Source organism: Cinclus cinclus, chromosome 1, assembly GCF_963662255.1.
Source record: "Cinclus cinclus chromosome 1, bCinCin1.1, whole genome shotgun sequence".
Classification (NCBI taxonomy): Eukaryota; Metazoa; Chordata; class Aves; order Passeriformes; family Cinclidae; genus Cinclus; species Cinclus cinclus.
This window is the reverse complement of record NC_085046.1, coordinates 83074240-83096797: the sequence shown is the minus strand read 5'-3', so window position 1 is coordinate 83096797 and position 22558 is coordinate 83074240. Positions and strand designations below refer to the sequence as shown.

At 38.6% G+C, this 22558-nt stretch overlaps 1 protein-coding gene across 1 annotated transcript; it reads right to left on the bottom strand.

The window, feature by feature from the left end:
- Positions 1-1824: 1824 nt before the first annotated feature.
- On the bottom strand, positions 1825-22334 carry SPMIP7 (sperm microtubule inner protein 7). Its single transcript, XM_062510868.1, is given in 11 exon segments — positions 1825-1855; positions 2149-2256; positions 12263-12362; positions 12895-12938; positions 14076-14145; positions 14504-14647; positions 20213-20268; positions 20270-20311; positions 20313-20508; positions 20511-20614; positions 22021-22334. Coding segments are annotated over 11 exon segments (1209 nt in total).
- Between the last annotated feature and the right edge of the window lie 224 nt (positions 22335-22558).

The window sequence follows — 22558 nt, the reverse complement described above, 5'->3', positions numbered from 1 at the left end:
ACAGGAATATTTATTAGATGATGTTAGCAGTACACAAGAGACTCTATTTGATACCTATAGTTGTCTTCAGGACACTGACCATACATTGCAGACAGCAGTTAAAAAACATCCACCACATGCAATCACTTTCTACTTTCTAAGAAATTACTACAATCATTGTTTGAGAATAAGCAAAAAGACAAAGAAAGGTGTCACCTTTTTAAAAATGGTGAGAATGAGATCACATCCTACCTCAAAAGCACAAGACAGCAAATTATCTGGCCCCAAATTACAGGAATAATCTCTCTTCTTTTCACCTTTCTGCTATAGTCTATCTTGACCTGTGACCCTTGAAATCAGCAGGAATTCTTAAAATTTATTTTATAAGGGGAAGGAATAAAATGTTAAACATGTCTCTTTTATGGGCATCAGTAACTAAGGTGGAGGGGAGCTTCTCAGCATCCATAACAGTTTTATATAGCATTTTCATGAAGGACTAGAATGTTCCATCTTATCTCAGTGAACACTAACTTACTCCATAAGTAGGACCATACACCTATTACAATTTTTCAGTCAGGGGTACTATCTCCTCAGGGAAATGTACCATACAGCTCAGGCAAAGGGTAGCAAAACCTGCTCTGCAATCTCTGGATATGATTATGCTTGTTAATTTATTCCTACACAGTCTTTTTCAAAAAGGTCAGTAGATTCTGTCCTGGTTCTGGAAAGTATCCATTAGCACAGAATGATAACCCTGTTCTTGCTATAAACTAAAAATGAAAAAAATTCCTCCACTGTGAACTACACCCACAGTAACATCTCTGTAAAGTAAAAGGAAGTAACTGATGTGTTTTCTTCAGATCACAGTGGTGTCTGTAATTTTTGTTCGTGAATGCTGGTACCTGAATTAAGTCTCTCAATGATCTTTGCTAAGATGCATTTGCCTTTTACAAGCAATTTAGAGTTGCATGAAACTGCTTTGAGTTCAGCTTTATCAGATTATGGAGACTCAGGACTCTGTTGCAACTTTCTCTTCCCTGTTAACTGCAGGCCATAACTACAGGAGACTGCCTATTTTCCAAATACAACCACAAGAGAAAAAGAACAGAGGTGACTGGATGGAGAGTAACAGAAAAGTAAGTCAGGGCATGCACTGAAATGGTGAAACTCTTGACAAGGTGAACTCTAAAATCCATGCAGCTCTGTAAATCTCCTTGAGCCTTTTCTGCGTACTTTTCACTGACAGTGCTGAAAAGTGTGATGTGTTGTGAACAGAATCTTAAGGCAAATTAAAAGTTTAGTTAGAAGATAAATTTCTCAGGAAAACGTGGAAACTTGGAAAAGTGTCACCATATCCTAGATCACTATAGATAACAAGAAAACAAAATCTAAAGCACAAAATCATAAAGCAGAGTGGAGAAACAAATAAATACTAATCTATTAGGGAGAAAGGCTAAGTTAGTTCTTTGGGAGCATCAGAAGCTCTTCATGCTAACAAAAGGAAAAGGATTTTTCAGTGATTTTGAAGTGTCCAGATCTTTTGAAATGAACAAGTTAGACATCTAAATACTTACATGGCCCACAGTTTTAAACAGCCTTGTATGGAAGCGCAAGAGAGAATAAAGATTACTAATTCACTTCACAAGGCAGCCACAATAGTTATGGGGAGCTATGATGGTTTCACTACCACAGGGTCTCAGCTACATCAGTGTGGTGGCATGGCATGAGTTTTCTTCTTGCTGCCTTTTAAGTGAACCCACCCATTTTTAACAACAATTTTTTCACAGCAAATACCTGTTTCGTAAGTCTGCCAAGACCAACTGAGAAATTCCACACAGTTTTCTTTTAGGAATTGATAACTTTGACATTCATGGGCCTTTGACAAAAAAAAAAAAAAAACAAAAAACAAAGACATATGTTATTAAAAAAAAAAAATCAACTCACCTTCCCAATACATAATGTACACTGTTCCAGAAAAATTCTAAAACCTCAAAAGGACTTCAGATTAGCATGACAATAATGTGGTGGGATCCAACCCCACGTGTTCTGTATTTTTTAAGCCAATAGAATATCATGTGTAATATTTAACTGTTCTTTAACTAGAGAAATGAAATTACGATTTTCCCTGTAATGTTTCTGAACAAGCTGAGAAATATGCCTCATACCTACCCATGCATTCCTGCAATTACTGATGGGGCTGTTGATGGAAGATTAGAATTTGCTGGGTGAGTTGCTGACCAATGAACCTTGCCAGTGTATCCAGGAATATTTGGAGTGCTAAAGGAACAGTTAAAAAGAGGATGGGGGGTGGAGAAAGGGTAAATTAAATGACTATAGGCTTGAAATATGACTTATAGATAAGTTCTAGAATGGATAGGATTTATCAAAGATGGATGGGGTAAAATCTCTCACTAATAAAATGAAAAGTGATTAGAATGTATAAATTGTCATGGCTTCTTTAAGGTCAGGGGAACAACTTTATGTTGATCTAGTTGATGATCTGGGCCAAAATCTCTGGTTAGACATTGTAAATGTGAGTTCTTTAGAGATTTTATTTTTTCTTCAAAATGTTTAGGTTTAGTATCTGTATGATATTCATGATTAGAAGCAATGTTTAACCACAAAGAATAAATGAAGTTACAGAGTTTGCATAGAACACAAAAAGCAAGGAAATACTCTTTAAAAATGTGATACAGATTTAGCTCATATTTAGTTTCCAGCTTCAAATATGAAATTTACATAACAGACTTTAAGCCAACAGGTGTGATTTCTCATGGGCTAAAACATAAATAATTTCCAAAATTATTCTAAGGTTCTCTTAATTTCCCTTAGAATTTATTAAGATGTGTTATTAACAACAGTGCTTAGACACCAACCTAAATTCTAGTGTGAGCGCACCAGTGAACTGAGATAGTATGCACCACATCTTGGAAAACGAAAGCCTTTTGTTAATTCTGATGCTGTTTTAATGTGAAAATGAAAAGCAGACTTCCTTAAAGACATAGAGTAAAAAACCTCTACATATTTGATGAAGCACGAAGAAAATTCTGATGACAGTTCTTGCAAGATGAACCAGAGATGGACAAAATTCAAGAAAAAATAGGCGTTAATATAAATTCAGGTAAATAATCCATAAGTATTAGAAATAAAACAGTATAAACCCCCAATATAGTACCTTTTTTGCAACTTAAACTTTATCAGAGAATATAATCAATATTGTTCTGTACTGGTATCTCAAAGTAGGACACTGTTGAATTATACAATTATACATAGGACACACTTGAATTATGCACATACGTCCAGACTGCCCATACACATAGAGGTAAAGGCTCACAACAAGCTGTTTCATCTACTGAATGAACTAAATATTTGGGATTATACACTTTGCCTCTGTTAGTCATTTGGGGGTCTTCACACCATATAACTAGCAGTGCCTTCTTTCATATAATTTCTGAGGTATTCTTTGTTTCCACTGTACTCTTTGTAAAAACAAACAATTTCTTTAATTATAAAGTGCATAGAGTTACTTGTATCATGCTGCTGATGAGCTCTTTCTTCACAACTAAGTTCAGCAAAGGATTCAAAATGGACTGACACATGAGAAACACAGTTTATCAGACTTTGTGTACCTCTGACTTTTGTAGTGGGAAACTTAGCTCTGAAATTCCTCACCAGAACAGCAGAGGTAATGACAAAATGCTGTATCTACCTACCAGAGTTATAACACAGGACTCTGAGTCAACTGTATTTGGCATGGGAGCATTGGTGTATGTTGTAGTCCTTGCACCCATAGGTAGCAGAAGGACACCTAATTCTCCTAGTTTGGAGTAGCCTTGCACTAATCCATACCTTCATACCCTGCTACACTCCCTGGGCCATGTTTCAGTCTAGGACTCTCCAGAGAAAATGGTTTTGTAGAATCAGTACAGAGGTTTTGTAGCACTTGGGAAGCAGTTGCCTATGGGGAATCACTAAGTAGTTGGCTGGGCAAGGAACAAATTTATTCTCTGTCTTGACAGCAGCTGTGCAGGGGCAACAAGTGGCTTGAAAACCTTTTACAGTAGTAGAACATGTTTTCAGAATTGGCCAAAATGGGTTGCATTTAAATTTGCTTTTTCATGTCAAAGTAGAAAACTGTTAGGTTATGTGTACATTAGGAGATTATATAGAAAATTCTCTGTATATCAGGATCTCACCAATGGGCACAATGGATATTGGTTAGTTGTGTCTGTAAGCACATCAATTCATCCAAAACTGAAAATATACTCTGAAAGAATCAGTCAAACTATAAACCCCATTTTATTATGCTGGTGATGGGCTACATACCAAGATACATCTGTCACATGTCATAAAATTACAGTGATTTCCTTGTAAGTGTATGGGCATGATAGAGAGAAGTATATGATAACAAGAAGTCCTATATTAGCTTGCAGCATTTTATAAACCTATTTGAAGTTAAATCACATAATAACTATACAACTGTGAAGCATGTTCTTCTCAGACATCCTGGTTGTATAAATCTTCTCATCTGTGAAACCTGCAAAAGTAGAAGAAAAGACAAAATCATCATGAATGGGCAAGAGTTAGCCAAAAGCTTATCTGAGAAATGACCCAAGATGAAGACTTGTTCTGGACTGTCTCTTAGAAACAATAGACAGAAGTTGGTATGTTCATAACATGTAGGAGGAATGTGGATCTGTAAAAGAAGAGAGCTGAACAGAGAGAAGCTAAAGGTGCCAGGAAAAGTAAGCAAGGTTACACTACAGTAAAGCAGCTGCTCTCCTGGGAACCTGCAAAGAAGATGCAAAACTGTACTGCGGTTATGTAGATGATAAAGCAGAAGAAACTGAGGTTAAAAAAGTACCCCTTTGTGCTTTTGTGTTTTTGTTATTTTGGATCATGCTGTCTAGCTCCTGTGTTCTTTCTCGGATGAGCTGCTAACCCACGTTGCTGCTGCTGAAGAAAACAACTAAGTGCCAGCCTACCACTGGGCAACACACACAACTCCTCTGTGGTTATGCTGCCGTCATCAAGCTTTCTTTCTGTAACCATGACATCTTTCTTGTTCATACACTTCCTTGTTATCATCCTAGCAGCTCTAAGTCCCAACACAGGCACTAAGATTTTTTCAAGTGAATTGTAGTGATTCAGAGTGCCTCTCCATTGGTGTGCTTCTTATATCCATAGAATCCTAGAATCACTAAGGTTGGAAAGGATCTCTAAGACCATGAAGTTCACTGTCAACCCAGGACTGCCAAGTCCACCACTAAACCATGTCCCCAAGAGCCACATCTACAGGTCTTTCAAATATCTGCAGGGATGGTGACTCCACCACTTCCCTGGGCAGCCATTTTTTCTTGTCGTGTTGCTTGTTACCTGGGAGAAGACACTGACCCCATCTGACTTTTGGGTAGCTGTAGAGGGGGATATGGTTCCCCCTGAGCCTCCTTTTCTCCAGGTTAAACAACCCCAGACCCCCCAGTTGCTCCTCATAAGATTTGGTGCTCCAGATCCCTCACCAGCTCCATTGTCCTTCCCTGGACATGCTCCAGCACTTCATTGTCCTCTTGTAGTGAGGAGCACAGAACTGGACAGTGGATTTGAGGTGGAACCTCACCATCTTGGGATGTCTTTGTAGATTTTTATTTCCTGGTAATGATCAGGAAGATCAGTATGGGCTTAATTTAGTAGGCCCTCCATACATCTAGAGCTACTTGAGGTGCCTCAAGGTATCTCAAATAATTCCCTATAACAGAGGACTCACAGGGGATACATACTGTTCAGAAGCAGCAGCTGGAAGTGATGGTCTGGAAGCCTCCAGGGTATTGGAAGCCCAGGTTTGCCACGTAAATTCCACATCACCTGTTTATACGAGGGTTAAATATAGATTTTCCCCAATTAATCTGCAATTCTTGCAAACCTTGGATCTAGCACTTCAGCTTGAGCAATGGAGGTATCCAAGTTCTATGTCCAAAAAAATCTAACTAGTGAGATACCAGGTAGATTCTTACTGTAACACTTACAAGCAAAGAGCTCCTAAGATCTTGTCTTTCATATAAACACTCCTGTATAAATGCGACAGAACTAAATCACCAAATGAAGTAATTATAACTATTTTATATTGCTATTGTTATTGTAAAATAAGACTCTCAGATCTCACTCAGAGTATATGAGGCTCACAACTGGTTTACACCTCAAATTCTTTTCTAGGAAGACTGATGTGTAACACATTTGTGCCCTTCTACATCCTTTTTGCCTCTGTGATCCTATTTTCCAAACAGAACAACCTGTGGTTAAAATGTCTCAGGCACAATCAGGTGTCAGGAAATCAGTACATTTCCTCATGTTGTGAAAGAATATTCCTAAGACTACTTGTGAAGACAAAACAAAGTGTTTTAATGCAGAGTGGAGAATAGGACTGACAGCATTCTTGATTTCATTTCACACCCATCTCCCTCAGCAATCAAAGCATGATAGCGAATGGATACTTAAAAATGGGTTTGGGGTTCCTGAGAAGATAAAACCATCAAAATGGCAACTCCCCCAAATATTTTGAATCATGCTGAACTGGAAAATTTTGTTTCTACAATTTCAAACAGTTTTATTCTGCTTTCAAAATTTTCAGTCCCCCTTTGTGGTACGGGATAATATTTTTTAGACACAATAAAGCATTTCAAGTGAAATAAAATAAAATAAAAAGTAAAAATAAAACCTCATTTGGAAAATGCTAAAGTAGGATATTTCAAGACAAGCTTTCCTCCACAACTCCCCAAATGAGTCAAACTGGAGAACCACTATACAGGCATAGATGGTAGACAAGTTGTCAGTTTCTGAAGAAAGAATACTTTGTGAGAAAGCTCTACAGCCACCCTAAGAAATGACTGTGCAAGGTGCAAGACAGCTGAGGGTTCTGTTCCCAGCTAATTGTGGCCTGTGAACTTTCTGAAAAGTTGAATTTCCAATGGGTGCATGCACAGAGTCAGTTGGAAAATGACTACACTGAAGAAATACGCGAAGCCACTACGGATATACTGATAGTAGCATTTTGCTCAATGTGCTTGAGAAACTATGAATAAAGGGTGGTTTCAGAGAATATCTTTGTGCAAGAAATGCAGGACTTGAAACACTTAGGACTTTGTCTTCCTCACAACTGCACATTTCCCATTTCAGCCAAGTGCTTTTGATCAGATCCTGTTGTCTTCTTCACATACACACAACGCCTCCGGCATTGAACAGGTCACTTCTGCCTTGTCCCTCTGTACCTGCCAAAAAACAATATTGCAACCAAATTTAACAGTGTTCTGGCAAGGCATTAGTTGATGTTTCAAAAGTGCTACTATGTAACTAACACTTGGTGAGCATGCATAAGCATTGTGTAAGCACTGCCCTCTACTGTGGACTAGGAGTGCTGAGGAATGAGTAGAAAGTTTTGAAAAGCTGATGACTGCCACATTTTTTACTTAATTGAGGAGGCAGAGGCTTTTGCTGTGGAACAAGAAAACATAATCACTGTCCTGTTTTTGCCAAACGTCAAGAGGCAGATTCCAATAGGCACTGCTGTGAATCAGGAAGTTGTGTTATAACGTGAAAGGCACACTAAAGAGAAAAGCATGATATATCAGATATAGGAAATAAACCTGGATTGATATGAACTGTTTCTGTGTACGATGGAATACACTAAATATGCTGCACTATGACCGAACTAAGTTCCGCCAGCTCACTAGAGGTGTAAGGGAGCTCTAGCAATACTAGGGAGAAGAGTTATTTGTGCCTGTCAGACCAGCCCCTGAATGCTTCTGAGGAAATCCCCATCATCAGCATGAGAGGCTTTTTTTCCATTGACCCTTAAAACACCTGCAGAATCTAAAATACCACACAGAGCATAACCTTCTTTCAGTAGCTGATTGGGGAAGAAGTCAACAGAGGAAAAAAAACTGGTGGCTAGGGCTGAAGTAGAACTATACAAAATAAAATATACATATAAAGATTTTTAAGAAAAAAATAACAGCGGGTGAATATGTTAGAAACCCATATGATTCAATAGAGGCAGACTCTACAGTTTTCCAAATCGTTGAGCTCAAAATGCACCTCTAAGTAAGACAATATTTCTAAGTAGTTATTAATAACAAGAAACAATCACTTGGGTCATTACTTATTTTCACTTTTTAATAACATGGCACCTCTCAAAAGTGCTCAGGGAATTTATCAGTCTGAGCATTCCTGGAAGTAACTGTAGATCTGCTGGAAAATTTCCTCTGAAAACACAATGTTTTTCCAGTATTTGGACTGTCCTCCTCTTCCTTGGTATACATGTGGGTTGGAGCAGCAGTTAGACACAGGAGATCAGATTGTGGTGTTTGTGGCCAGATTTTCGCAGGAGCTTAGTGATCAACGTGCACCCAGAATGTGAGCTCTTTCAGAATTCTGGTTTTCTTGTGTGGTTGCTGAGCTATTTTTGAAAGCCTGGCTAGATGCACAAAACATACTCATTTAGCACTCACTTGCTTACCTACCTAATATATTGGGTAGTTATGTGACATATTAAGCTAAATGCTGTATTCATCTTTCACTAATCCATGAATATTATAAAGAAATCATTAACAAACAAACCACTAAGAAAAAAAAAAATACCAAAAATAACCAAGAAAAAACAGACACAATAAATTCAGACTTTATAGTCGTGTAAAAGAAATCCGAGAGGTCTCAGTTCTTCAAAATACGTGGACATATTTTTTATTAGATTCAGAATACTATCCTGTTCAGGAAATCTTGTTAAGCAGATACCTTTAACTCACTGATTCCAATGGAATTTACACTTCATGGCTTTGAAGAAACAAGTATACAAATACAAGAGAGTTTACAGTTGGCAGACAAGTAGAGAAGGTAAGGGAAAATATGAAGAAAAACAAAGTATGCACAAAAAAATTGTTACCTTTCAAAATGTCACAAAATTTTCTTGAGCCACTGGGCAATTGTTACCCTATATACCTAAAAAAATCACACAAGCAACATACATTGAAAATACGAAATATCATCAATGCATTCAACTTGGAACCTTGTTCACTAGTGGAATAAAAAGATAAGTTTCAAGGCTTCACCACACGTGTTCTGACAATGTAGTCCACTCAATCAAGCACTGAGTTGTACAATGAAATTATAAGTTGTATAAAAAATTTTATGAGGTCTCTTGGTGAAAGAGGACTGCATCAGAGAGAGATTTTCAGAATGCTTCTTCACAAGTTTCCTAATTTTTTGACTGTCATTAAAAAAAAACAAAAAACCAAAACAACAACAACAACAAAACAAAAAGAAAAAAAAAACTTATTTCTATGTTACCTTGTTACCTTCAGCAAAGGAATTGTAAAAGATTTCAGCTTTTAGGCACACATCGCAACACATCTGGGGATGGAAAAGAGCAACAAGTTAATTCTAAAGCAAAATCAGGAGTGCATATACAAACCATGGATATGAAAAATGATGCCACTGGAGGAGACCTCAAGAGACTATGCCATTCATTATTTTCCCCAAAAGCAGGTTTTGATGAAAGCTTGGAGGAGAATGAGAAGAACTGAGTTATGATCCAGGATTTTTGGACAAGTGCAAAGATGAAGAGTCTGACCCAAGAAGCACATTCATAGCTCTCTTTGAGCACTCTTTGGACAATTTTCACTGATTATTCTAGACTATCAGATTACACACAGAGTTATTAATATGTTCATATTCATAAATTTAGCACTTCTAGATGAATCACAACATTTATGACATGGCTTTTTACATGTGCTGAAAGCTCCCACAGTCATTCCATATCCGAACCACAGATGGGTAACACATAATTATGATTCCTAAATTTTCATTTTTATTTCAGCCTAATTTTTAAGAGCTATGACCATCACTTTGTCATAATTAATAATATATGAAACCATGTTTGAGCATAGCACTATTTTAAAAGCCTAAAGATGAGAGTTCAGTTAAAAAAATAGTATATGCTTGGGCTCAGGATATGTGAAATTTTCTTCCTAACTGTGCTACAGATTCCAAATGGGAATTTGGTGAATGACCTTATCATGTTGCACCTGAATTTACATCTGTAAAACTTAAAAATATCATGGTAAAGACTTGAGATTATTATCTAGAGTGCCGGACATATGCACAGCAGCTCTTCACAACTCTGATCTAGTATTAGGGGCTTTTGGGCTCAGCCACAGCACAGGTCAAAACTTTCATCTTTTTTCTAATTCCTTAAGAGAAAAGAAGAAAAACAGAAGATGGTTTCCTGTTCTGCCAAAAGGAAGAGAGGGTGGGTGCAAGGCTAACACAAAAAACATGCCCAGGTTCACCACTCTTCCTGTTTGTCTCTGCAGCTACATGACAGATGACTCTCAGTTACTTTCAGCTTTGCTAATAATTTGAATGGCAACCACTTTCTTGCATGGTTTGGGGAAGAAGAGTGTCTCACTCTGGAGCAATGCCTCAGCATTGATGCTGTTGCCCAAGTGCTGCAAGCAGGAAGTGCTGCTGCTACTCCGTGAGAGTGAAAATGACTATTTTCCAAGAGAGCTCTACACTTTATACTTACAAATAGTATTTAGGCTTCTCAGTCCAAATCTGACTTTTCAAGGATTTTGGCTGAGCTTAATGGCCTTTACACATCTTTCTAAAACTACTGGCAAAGACATGAAGTGAGAAAAACAAATTATAGGCAACATTTTATGCCTTCTGACTTTCTTCTTTTTTCTGCTCAAAATCATAGCAATCTTGATGTCTGACAGTCATGGACAGATAATAAGTGTGAAAAACTTAATAAAATTTTCCAGATGGAATTAAGTTTTTCACAACGGAGTTTTTTTGAGCTTTGAGATGTCAGAATCCTTTGAATCTTAGAGGTCTTGGTCTCCTTGTTGCCAGAAATCAATGAAATCTACAGCCTCACTCAGTAAAAACCAGAAAAATGAGATGCAGTATTCCAGAGAAGGCAATACAGAACCAGTTCCTCAAACTTACAAATCCTCCATGATACCGTGTAATGCAAATAGTCCCAGGTAAAATGTCTGCCTGCAGCAGAATGCACACATCTGCTTCTCTTCTTCAAAGCTCCACCATAACAGCAGTACAACCTAGCAGAACTAAGGGTTAACAACTCTATAACTTCACTGCAAGTCAGGCATCTCTGTTCAGCACTACATTGTATTCTGTATGTGCTGTATTTTGAAAGTACATTCATTTCTCAGTAATCATTTTATACTATTTTTGTTATAATTCAAGCAGAAAAGTTAGATGCAGGCTCTGAGAAACCAGATGACTTGTGCAGAAGGCGAGATAAAATAATCAGAATGGTGCATTATGTCATAAAAGCTTGGGATTAATAGGCTTGTTTGCAGTAATACAGATCAAATGGGCTGACCTTGTGATGATTAGCACTTCACTTTACCTGTGAACCTGCTGCTGTGTGAAGAATTATGTGTTGTTCCCCACACAGGTAACAGCATGTGATGCACTGCAGAAGGATATACATTCACCCCAAAACAGATGTAAGAAACATAAATTAACAGATCTAAGTTGTAGCTCAGAAATTCCAGCTATTCACAAGGTAGCTCCCAACAACGAGGAGTGTTTAGCACATAAGTAATAACCAGCATCAAGTCTTTTCTTCAGAACAGAGAGGACAATATTTTTACAGCTTCTGAACCTCTGCTTTACCCAGCGAAGTATCCTTTCTGTACCTTCCTCACAAATGTGGCCTGAGGAAGACCATTCCAAGGACACACAGGAAAGGCTGATGCAAAGAGAAATTCTGTTCAAGTTAAAAGAACAGCCTAGTTCCTCTTTTGGTCTATTATTTTAATTTTTATCATTAAGCTGTTTACCATTTTCCCTTTCTCAAAAGTTTGCAAATAAGCACTTAATATCAGCTCAAGCTACTAAAGATGGGTTTAGGAACAGCTTAAAGTGAAGACCTTCGAAGTTAATGATCTAGCTGAAAGTATAGTTTCCCAATAGCATTCAGGGAGCTTTTGCACACTCAAAGGCCATCTAGTGACTAAAGTTAACAATCACACACTTTTGACATGGCAATATTCAGATCATACTACTCATCAAACATGTAACAGGCCATTAATACTAAAGAATGGGAAACATTTGAAGTATGAAATTATGCTATGGTTTGAAAATAAACATGTTTCCATTCTTTTCATCCGAGATCAAATTTTCAGGAGATTTTTCCCTTTTCCCAAGTAACAAGAGCTCAAGAGGCAGTATCAAAATCATGCTAAGAAGTGAAACATAGTGCGCAGTGCTTGTGTAGTAAGGCTTTGAAGTTTGCACATAGTTAAGTGGGACTAAGTCTACACCAGCACTGTCTTCAAAATTTACTGCACCAACACAGCAGATAGAAAGTAAATCAAAGATATGTACATTATTCATAAGACATCTGGTGGAGGCAGCTGAACCATACACTGCATGCTCCAAAATTCTAGTTATTTATTAAAATGGTCCACAAGAAAAAATCAGAGATGAATGGCCCTGTGTGCCTGGCATATCCCAAGATGAAAACAATCATCTGCTGAACTTGCAGCACATAACAGATGACAGCTCTAATTCATATGTGCAGAGAGGCTTGGGAGAAAATGGAAACAAGATAGAAATGTGTCATGTCTTATCGTTTTGGCTATTCTTATGATCAGACTGGGATACTCTTACAAAGCAGACATAACAGATTCTGATTTCTAGTTTACAGGTAAAAAGTTGGAGATACCCACAAGCAAAGGAGACTTAGTATACACTCTCTTTTGGCACTAGAAAATGCCTTAAGATTAAATAACATAATCCAGCTACAATCCATGTTTCAAAAAATGAGAGGGACTGCTTGGGCTTAATAAAAAATGACAAAAGTTGAAACGACCCAGGGACACTGTACTTTCATATACAAAAGAATATGACAGGCTTGAGAGCTTTGGCTTACACTTTTAGAGACAAAATGGATCAATCCCTTTTTATTTTTTTCACCAGACAGAACATTCTGATAGAATATTTATGAGGTCCCAAAGGACAGGTGGTGACAAGACAAAGTTTTGCACTTGGAATAAAGCAATACTCATTTGCATTTGGTAAAAGACCCTGACAAATTATTAGTTTGGCATATATGAGAACTGAACCAGTTCAGCAGGCAGAATCTTATATTTAACCTCTTTTGATACTAGGACTTCAGTAAATTTCATAGGAAAATATAAGCAAGTTTTCTTTAAAAATTAACGGCTACCCTTCTAGCAACACTTATTTCATTGAGTTGTTGAGAACATAGGAGAATTAAACATCACATCTGAATTTCTCTCTTCGTCTGTCCCTGCAAGCAACTCTCACTGTCCACAACCATAATCCTTTAACAAAGCATCATCCAAAAACCGTGGTAGCATTATCTATCTATCTATCTATCTATCTATCTATCTATCTATCTATCTATCTATCTATCTATTATGCTTCCACCCTGCTGAGGTACCTGTCTCTGCCACTGTATGCCTGACTCTTCCCAGTAACTCACCTGTCCATTGAGTTTGCCTGAGCAAACCTTCTGGCTCATAGTCTGGAGAGGAGACATGTTTTTATTTTCTATCATACTTTAACCAACTTTTCTTTCTTTGTCTAAATTTAGTTATTATTTTACCCCTTTTAAGACCTCTGTGACGTTTTACTGGTCTCATCTAAAATACTTCACTGAGATAAATTTGAATAGGTGAAATAGAGTAAGTAAAAGACACCAATGCAGAAGTGATTGTTTTGGACAGAAAAAAAACCTTTGAGTTTGTGCGTGGGTATGATTACCATGGTGTTTTCATAAATCTCATGTCTTAATGCAAACATCAAATGTATGAAATCATGACAATCATCCCCTTTAAAGGTTTCATCTGTTCTGCTTTTTTTATTTAACTCTCTCATGGGAGAAGTATGCAGAACATATTTTTGATATAGGTATTAACTGCATATATTAACTTCTCTAGTTATAGAATGCTGCTGAATTTAGTCTTCTCAGATAATTAACAGTCCACACAGGTAGTAAAAGGGCTGTTCAGACAACTCAAATATTCACAAAACCTGAAATTTACAAATCATCAGATCTCTGTGGAGCGGTAAAAGATCTTGTTTGAAATCTGTCCCAGAAGCCTCCAACAACCTAAAATCGTTATTACATGCTTCTTGTATGCAACATTAGCTAATTAATCTGACAATAGTTTTTTCAGGCAGCAATTAAGGTAGAGCATCATTCCTATCAACCAATTTTTTATCAATATCTGTTTTGGCATTCTGCATGCATGTCTTCTGTATCAATTTACACGGAAGGCCAGGGAAAAAATATTAAACATGAAATAATATGAGGCAGTTAATGGCATGTGGTGGTGACCTTTAATGTGCACTTGTGACTGTTTTCACTTGAAAACATTTTTGTAGGTTTATGTGTATGACCTACAAAGAATTTAGGCTTCCTTTCATTAGCAAGCCTAAAAATGCTTAGGAAGAAATTGTTCACTGAATTGGCTTATTTTAGGTTTGGGATTGCATCTTCTTTTTGTGAAACACTGGGAAACAGGATCAGCCAATACATCTTCTGTTGATTCTGGAGGCTGTATTTTGGAAGAAAACATATTATCCCAAGGAACTCCTTTGTAAGTTCCAGATCAACAATTTTTAAAAAACGTATAGAGAAAGTTCCAATGCAATCATTAATGAATGATATTGGTAGCTAGATAATAAGGACTATGTGATGTTGATGTAGAAAGCAGTAAAAGTATAGACTTCTTTTTTAATGGGAAATTAAAAGCCTGGGGTTATATGCTGCCTGCTGGGGAACAAGTAGTTACTACACAATTTCACAGGATTATCTTCTTTAAAATGGTCTCACTCACTAAGTGAAATAGGCAGCTTCTCCTCCAATAAGCTTACAGTGGTGAAGGGATTTATTTTGTCTGAATTTGAATAATCAGCTAAGTGAAAGGAGACATAAGTAGGAACTGGACACCAGGCCCCTGACAGGCACTGAAGACAGATGTACAGCATGCCCTTTGGGAAATTGCAGTTTCTCTTCACTGTCTACAGGGGAAATGGAGATGAAAGGCACAGGTTGGCTACAAGCTTCTAGATAACTAAAGCTCATGAGAGGAATCCTATACTAAATGCCATTAAACAGCAGAAATTCTGATTGCCAGAAAAACTTTTTTTTGCAGTCTTATATGTTCTGCTACCTAAAGGTTCTTAGTAGTAAAAAGAAGATGAAAAAATGAAGCAAAACAAAAGCAAAGACTGTTTTAAAAATAAATGGTAGCTCACTGTTAGTATTTGACTTGTAGACAACTGTGCATTGTTTTTGATCCCTTATATTTTAAAATTAGGAGTATTTGCTTTAGTGGGCCCTGCAACAGTTAATGCCAAATAAAAGATTTTCAAAGAACTCTTACAGAGTCTTAAACTTGATTCTTTGGTTAATTATTCTATTTCTCTTTACATACAGAAGATAAATATAATCTATTACCATTACTTCTTGTCTCTTAGTATTTTAAAAGAAAAGGCTACGAATGAATTACTCCCTGAAAACTACTTGTAACTAAACATAAATCCCACCAGTTTATATTGGAGAGGACATGCATGGCAAAATAAGCAACAGAAAAAAACCTAAGTTGTTGAATTAACAAAGAATCATTCTGCCATTGGGCAAGTGAAAAACAAATGCAAAGTGAAATATGCAACTGTAGGTATGATAAATAATCTAACCCATAGTGAAAACACAGTTGTTTTATTCAATGGCACTCAGCCTTGAAGAGATTATTTCAAGTTTTTAAAGTTATTTCCTGATGACCTATTAGCTTATTAGGCACTAGGCTATTACACATTTCATTGTTTTAAGGGTATTTAATAGCACAGATATTTTTGAATATGCTGGAAGCCATTTTTTACAGAATCACAGAATAATCTGAGTTGAAAGGGACCCTCAAGGATCATCAAGTCCAATTCATGGCCCTATACAGGACTATAACCAAGAGTCACGCCATGTGCCTGAGAGCATTGTCCAAACACTTCTTGAACTCTGTCGAGCTTGGTGCTGTGACCACTTCCCTGTGGAGCCTGCTCCAGTGCCCAAACACCCTCTGGGTGAAGAACCTTCCTCTGACATCCAACCTAAACCTCCCCTGACTCAGCTTCAGTCCCTTCCCTCGGGTCCTGTCACTGTCACCACAGAGCAGAGATCAGTGCCTGCCCTTCCTTCTCTCCTCATGAGGAAGCTGTGACTGCAGTGAGGTTTCCCCTCAGTCTCCTCCAGGCTGGACAGACCAAGTGACCTCAGCTGCTCCTCATATGGCTTCCCCTCCAGACCTTCACCATCTTTGCTGCTTTCCTTTGGATGCTGTCTGATAACTTAATGTCCTTCTGAAATTGTGGCACCCAACACTGCCCCCAGCACTCGAGATGAGGCTGCACCAGTGGAGATGGAAGCAGGACAATCCCCCTCCCTTGCCCAGCTGTGATGCTGTGCCTGATGTCCCCCAGGACAGGGTTTGCCCTCCTGGCTGCCAGGGCACTGCTGGATCATGGTCAGCTTGCCATGGACCAGCACCCCCAGGCTCCTTTCCATGGCACTGTTTTCAGCATCTCATTCCCCAGTCTATTCATACAACCAGAGTGCAGATTCCACCATTTTCCCTTGCTAAAACTTAATTTGGCTGGTGATTGTCCAGACATTTAATTTGTCAAGGTCTGAATGTCTGTAAATAGTTCATTTGTTGTTTTTCAAGTCGCACATCTCTTTTCACTTTATATTTTTGCCTCTGATTAAACTTTCTTCTTTCTATTTCAACAGGCAGTCAAAAGTTTTAGCTGAGTAATATCTAAGTAATGCCTAAGGTAATTTTCTGTCAATATTTGAAATGTAGAGGAGGCTGGAATCCTACTTTGAGATACCTCTCTTTCAGCGTGCTGCTTAATACTGCATTACTCCTGGATGATTACTCTAGAGAAAATGCTTACTGCTTCAGCAGAGGAACCACTGTGAAAGGAACTCTTCCTATACAAAGGCCACAGGGAAATTAACATAATGTGACCATGACTATTTCAGTAAGTTCTGCATGAAATTCTTCAGCTGAGCCTCTTAAAGAAACAGTAGAAGAAAGATAAGATCTTCACATGGCTAAATAATTGGTTAGAAGATCACAGATGGAAGGAAGGGAGAAATGAACAATTTTCCAGCTGGATTGAGATCACTGGTAGAGAGACCTCCAGATAACCCATCTGGGCCTAGGACTTTTTTGCCTAACATACTCACAAATTAGCTGTAACTAGGCAGTTGGTATATAAGTAATGTGCTCAAAAAGCAAACGTGTTTATGAAGAGAAATCTGTGAATCCATGACTATTAACTAACACACACAGTCTCCTGGTCATGAATCCCAGATCAAGAAATCGTCACATGATAGGAAAATATCTGGGGGAAGGATGATGACTTTACTAACTATCCACAGTCTTGGATGAAATGCTGCACAACATGGGCTTTTGGAGAAATCCAGAAATCTAGTAGCAGCATGAGTAAACTACTTATTTCTTTAAAAAATGGTTGCTACCAAGTCTATAAGTTAACTCTATAGTATTTCCTGTTTCCCATTTCCCATCTTTGTAGAAAATTGTGTCTTCAATTGTGTTAGCTTCCAGCAGGGGTGAGAAATAATCTCTGCTCTTTATCAGACGTGTCAGTTTACCTGGTTCATTCTGTAATCCCCATAACCTCTGTGTTAAAGCCTACAAATAGAATAGTATTTACAAACTGGGCAGGGGGACTTCACCACCTGATCCCCAGTACCAATACACCTTCATGGTCAAATTCTGGTGTCATCCTCTTCCTAACCACTGCAAAGAAAACTTGAGACCACAGAGAAAAGGGTAGAAAATTGTGTTGTCATATGAGTGAGAGAAGGGGACTCTACAGGCAAACTCTCAAGGCTTGGTCTTCTAGCATGGAACACCTTCCCTATAAGGACTGAGAATACATGGAGAATAGCTCCTCAGCTGTCATTCTTTCTCTGATTCTTCAGTCTTAGAATGACCTTTGTCATCAGCTTCTCACAGTTGCTTTGTTATTACAGAGCTTCACGGAGTTTGCTTTGCTCAGCAGATGTAAAAGTCTGCTAGGGAAGTTCAAAGTTATGGACTACCAAAGACATAGTACTACATCTTCTCACAATAGAGAAGCTCCTGCAGACGTTTTATATACCACAGTTCATCTGTCTCAAAGGCTGCCTCTGTCTCTTTTTTTACATTCATCCCAGACACAGTGGAGAAAGTGACTGTAGAATTTGCTTGCAAAATGCCTGACTGATCTCTCTTTCAGCACAACTTCCCCAAATTATTTATCTGTGGAAGGTCTTGGGACTGATATCTAGAGAAGTTTTTAACTTACATCACATGCCTGGGGGCTGGAAGTTGGGCTCTGAATCATACAACTAAAATCTGAAATTTGTTTATACAGTCTCATTTAAAATAGTATCTAAAAACTCATCTACTTTATATATCCATATTTACGCATTTGTAGTTAATACCTCAGCATCACAGCAAAACTTGTAAATGCATACTAGGTTTGGAAGAACACTTACACCACTTCCTTAAGAAATTTATGCTGCACTGTATATGTTTCAAGGTTTGTCCCTGAGATCAATTTGATTTTTCCTGACAACTTCAGCAGGGTTAACATTTTTGTCTAACAGTATTTCCCAAACAAAATAACATCAGAAACCCACCAGACAGCTCCTATCCTGGAGCTACGGTCCATTTCAGAGCACTTTCTTGACTCATCAGTAAGCCAGATTACTGACTTGACACAGATTTTGTCTGTGTTCATTTCAGGTGCTCTCTATGTGCCAGAGCATGTCTCTCTCTGCTTGTTTTTCTTTGCATTGGAAAAATTAATGGGCAGGTAAAATTGCAGATCTCAAATCTTTCCCCTTCGCTTTTCCAGAGGCATGCAGAAAAAACTAGCTGAACATTTCTGACTGCTGTCTGAGGTCTAATTTTCATATGTAAATGAAGAAAACATTAAATAAGAAATAAGAGTGAAAATTACATGGTATGGGCAAGGAAAAAAAAAAGGAAAATTATGTAGTTTATTTTTTATCCCTTGTGGTTTCTTGGGTTCTTTGCAGTTCTTTTTTATATGGCTGCAGTAAGCAAGAAGTGATTTAAAATGCAAAGTTTGAAGACAGAAACCGGGAACCAAAACCACTGCCAGAATTTATGGCACTTAGACACTTTTTGATGAAAATAATACGTATAAAGTATTGCTAAATGTGCAGTTACTGCACTGTTTAACTGTGCAGTAACTGCACTACTTCATAGCAAAATGGAAGTAGGAGTTTATTTACATTTCTCTATAAAATTCTAAGAAATGCCTCCCCTCATCTATAAGCATATAGTGTGAGATACCATCATTTATTTTTTCTAGCTTCAGTGAGCGTTTCCTTATGAAAGTCACTGAAATGATCTTCAAACATATTGCTTATTGTGAATTATGTCTATCCTTATAAGCCCTGGGCAGGTATTTCTGCTTTCCACAATTTTTACCAGAAGATTCTGAAACTATCAAGCCAATTTTACTTTATGTTATAAGGAGTGAATTTCCATTTTGGTGCTACAATCACAATAAAATTATCAGACTTAAATTTACGTGTAAGACACTGATATAAAATAAGAGGGTAATGTGGTACTTTGACCAATATGTGATTGCAGTCTTCAACAACTTCTGTTCTCTTATCACCCAGACACTGGAACAGGACTCTAAATGTGCTGCATTGCAACTTGTCAGGAAATGCTAAAATACACAGACATATCCAGGGGATTTCCTGACTTTGGAGTGATTTGGGTTTCTTGGTTTGCATTAAAGTAGGTGTTCATTAGAATGATGGTAAATAACTTCACATTTTACATAAACAGATTTTTAAAAGAAAACATTAATTACCTTCAAAGTTGTTTTGGGGTTTTTTTAGCATTAGAATTCTCATTAGAATTTGCTGGCTGGTACCTCTTTACTACAGCAGGAACAATGAATCATACACTCTATTGCAGTTGTTAAATTCAGTTGAAATATCCAGAACAAACGTATTTTATAAGATAGTTCCTTTAGGACTCTGGGGAATGGAGTTCAGAAACTCATTCTACTTATTTGTTAAGCACCACCAGTTTCTTCAGTGATCAAAAAAAAAATAGTTTACCTCTGACTCGTACTCTGGAGTTCCACTTTCTGTCCTGGCTGGTTTCCTCCAGGAGGTCTCCAGTGGTCAGGCTGGGCTCTCTCACCTGTGATGGGGATGTTGGTGAAGTTTCCTATCGCTGTAGTCTGCCAGGGATTCAACAGCTCTTCCAACACTGGGCTGCTCTTCAGCACCGGCTGCTGGACTCACAAAACCTGAGCAGGGATCTATTAAAGGCACAACCCGGTGTGGAAATAAAGGGTAATTTGGCCCTGCTGGAGGGGTGAATAGGTAGAATTTAAGGAAATAATTACTGTTTTCTCTTCAAAGCTGGCAAAACCATGATTGCTTTCAAGACCCCTCATAATAGGCATACACATCTTCTGCAACAGACTTGGATGCCACTGGTGATCATCTTGTAAACTGGTTTAACTCACAAGGCAGTTGAAGGCTTTTCAAAGGCACTTGCCTGCCTTTCAGGTCCATCAGAAAAACAGTCATACCCTTCTACTGTCCTTGTGAGGCAGTAAACTTAAAAGATGCAACTTATTCCTGTTTCTCCAAGATTCTGAAGTCCTAGCCAACAAACCACAGTAAAAGTAGAAGGCATTTACCAGAAAAAAAGAAGTGCATAGAGGAGCATGGCAGTGTTTAAGTACTGAATTCTTTCTGGAAAAGAGATTTGTCAAGTATGGTACAGATAGAACAGGGCCATTGCATGCTCAGATTTGTTCTGTTGCTTGGTAGTGATAGAAAACACCTCTTAATGAAATTTCTCCTGGTGTGAATCTTAGTTCATGCATACCACTGTAATGTAGTCCTTCAAGGGGACACACATAACAAATTATAGTGACAGCTATGTTTTATATGCAGTGTGGGCACTGTAAGGCTAAGCCAACACACTGAAAACACAGAACACTGATACATCCTGTGTCCACTTTCTATCATAACTCTACACTTACCAGAGTGAAAAATAACTTCAAAAATTTGACTTCTACCAGTAACAAGCCTTTAAAATGCTGTACTGGTGTTTATATTTATTGACTCTCAGTAATTTCCATCTCAAATATAATCAGTTTCACACTAGACGTTACATTCTGTGGTGCAGATTGACTTTTTCCTCCCTACCTTCTTACCTCCTCCTGGAAAGCTTTAGAAAGAGATGACAGGAGAGGTAAAGACATGGGTAAGGCACAGGATGGAAGACATCATCAGGATGACTCTTGTTTTGTTGCATTTATCTTGTAGAATGAAATGCAATTTAAACTATCTTGGATCTTATTGACAGGGATTCTATCCTGTTTATGCTGGTAAGTGAATTTGCCAAGGAAGGCTGAATTATTTCTACTGTCAACATTCTGAAGGGATCCATGACTAAAGAAGCCCATGAACGAATTGGGTTTTGTCCATGCTAGTCCTCTCTGCCACATCTGCCTTTTACTTTGCTTCAGAATTCCTATGGACCATCCTTGACTCTTTGACACAAACAACCGCTTTCATTCTCTGGAAAAGCAACAACATACAAAATCTTCCAATAAAATGATATTTTCTTCTGTCAGACTTTATTTGCTCCCCAGCAAATTCCTCACGTCTCACCACTCTTCTCCTTCCCTTCATCTTTGAGCAAATCCTTCTCTGTTGCAGCACAGATGCCACAGAGGCATGCAAATGCCCCTGGATTCCAGACACTTAACCTGTCCTTTTGTAGCAGCGCAGTGAAGACGGAGCAGCAGAGCTATGAATGCCCACGACAGTGTCTGGTTTAGCACTTTAGTTCTTTGGCTCTGCAGCCAGGACTTCCTTGGTGTCTGTTTTTGGTTTTTTTTTGCCATGAGCAGGGGCCGGGCGCAGTCCGCGATGCCGCAAGCCCGGCTGCTTCAGAGGAGCTGCCCCTGGAGCGGGGATGGCTTGGGATTAGAACACCGAGCCCAGCGGCGGGACCATTTCGGATGGCACCGCGGCAGCACCGGCAGCAGCAGATGTTTCCCCGGGATCTGAGGATGTCAAAGCCTCTGCTCCCGTCCCCTCCCTTCCCTGCTTTCGCCAGAGGTGCAGGCGCAGAGCTGGCGCTGCGGCCGGGAAAGCCCCGGGGCAGGCAAGGACCAGGTGCCCCGAGGAGCCCAGGAGCCACCTCCCGGACCATCTTCCTCCTTCACCTCCTCCTCATCCTCCTCCTCTTCCTCCATTTCCTCTGGTCCTGCCGCTGGTTACTTGGGAGCACCCTCTTGGCAGCCGTGGTGCTGTCTCGGACGCGCTGCTCCCTAACACCGGAGCTTTCCCCTGTGGGTTTTGTTTTCCACCTGCCAGCGCTTTACCCATCTACGCCCACCCAGTGGCATTGAACTTCCTTTCCATGTACCATTTTGC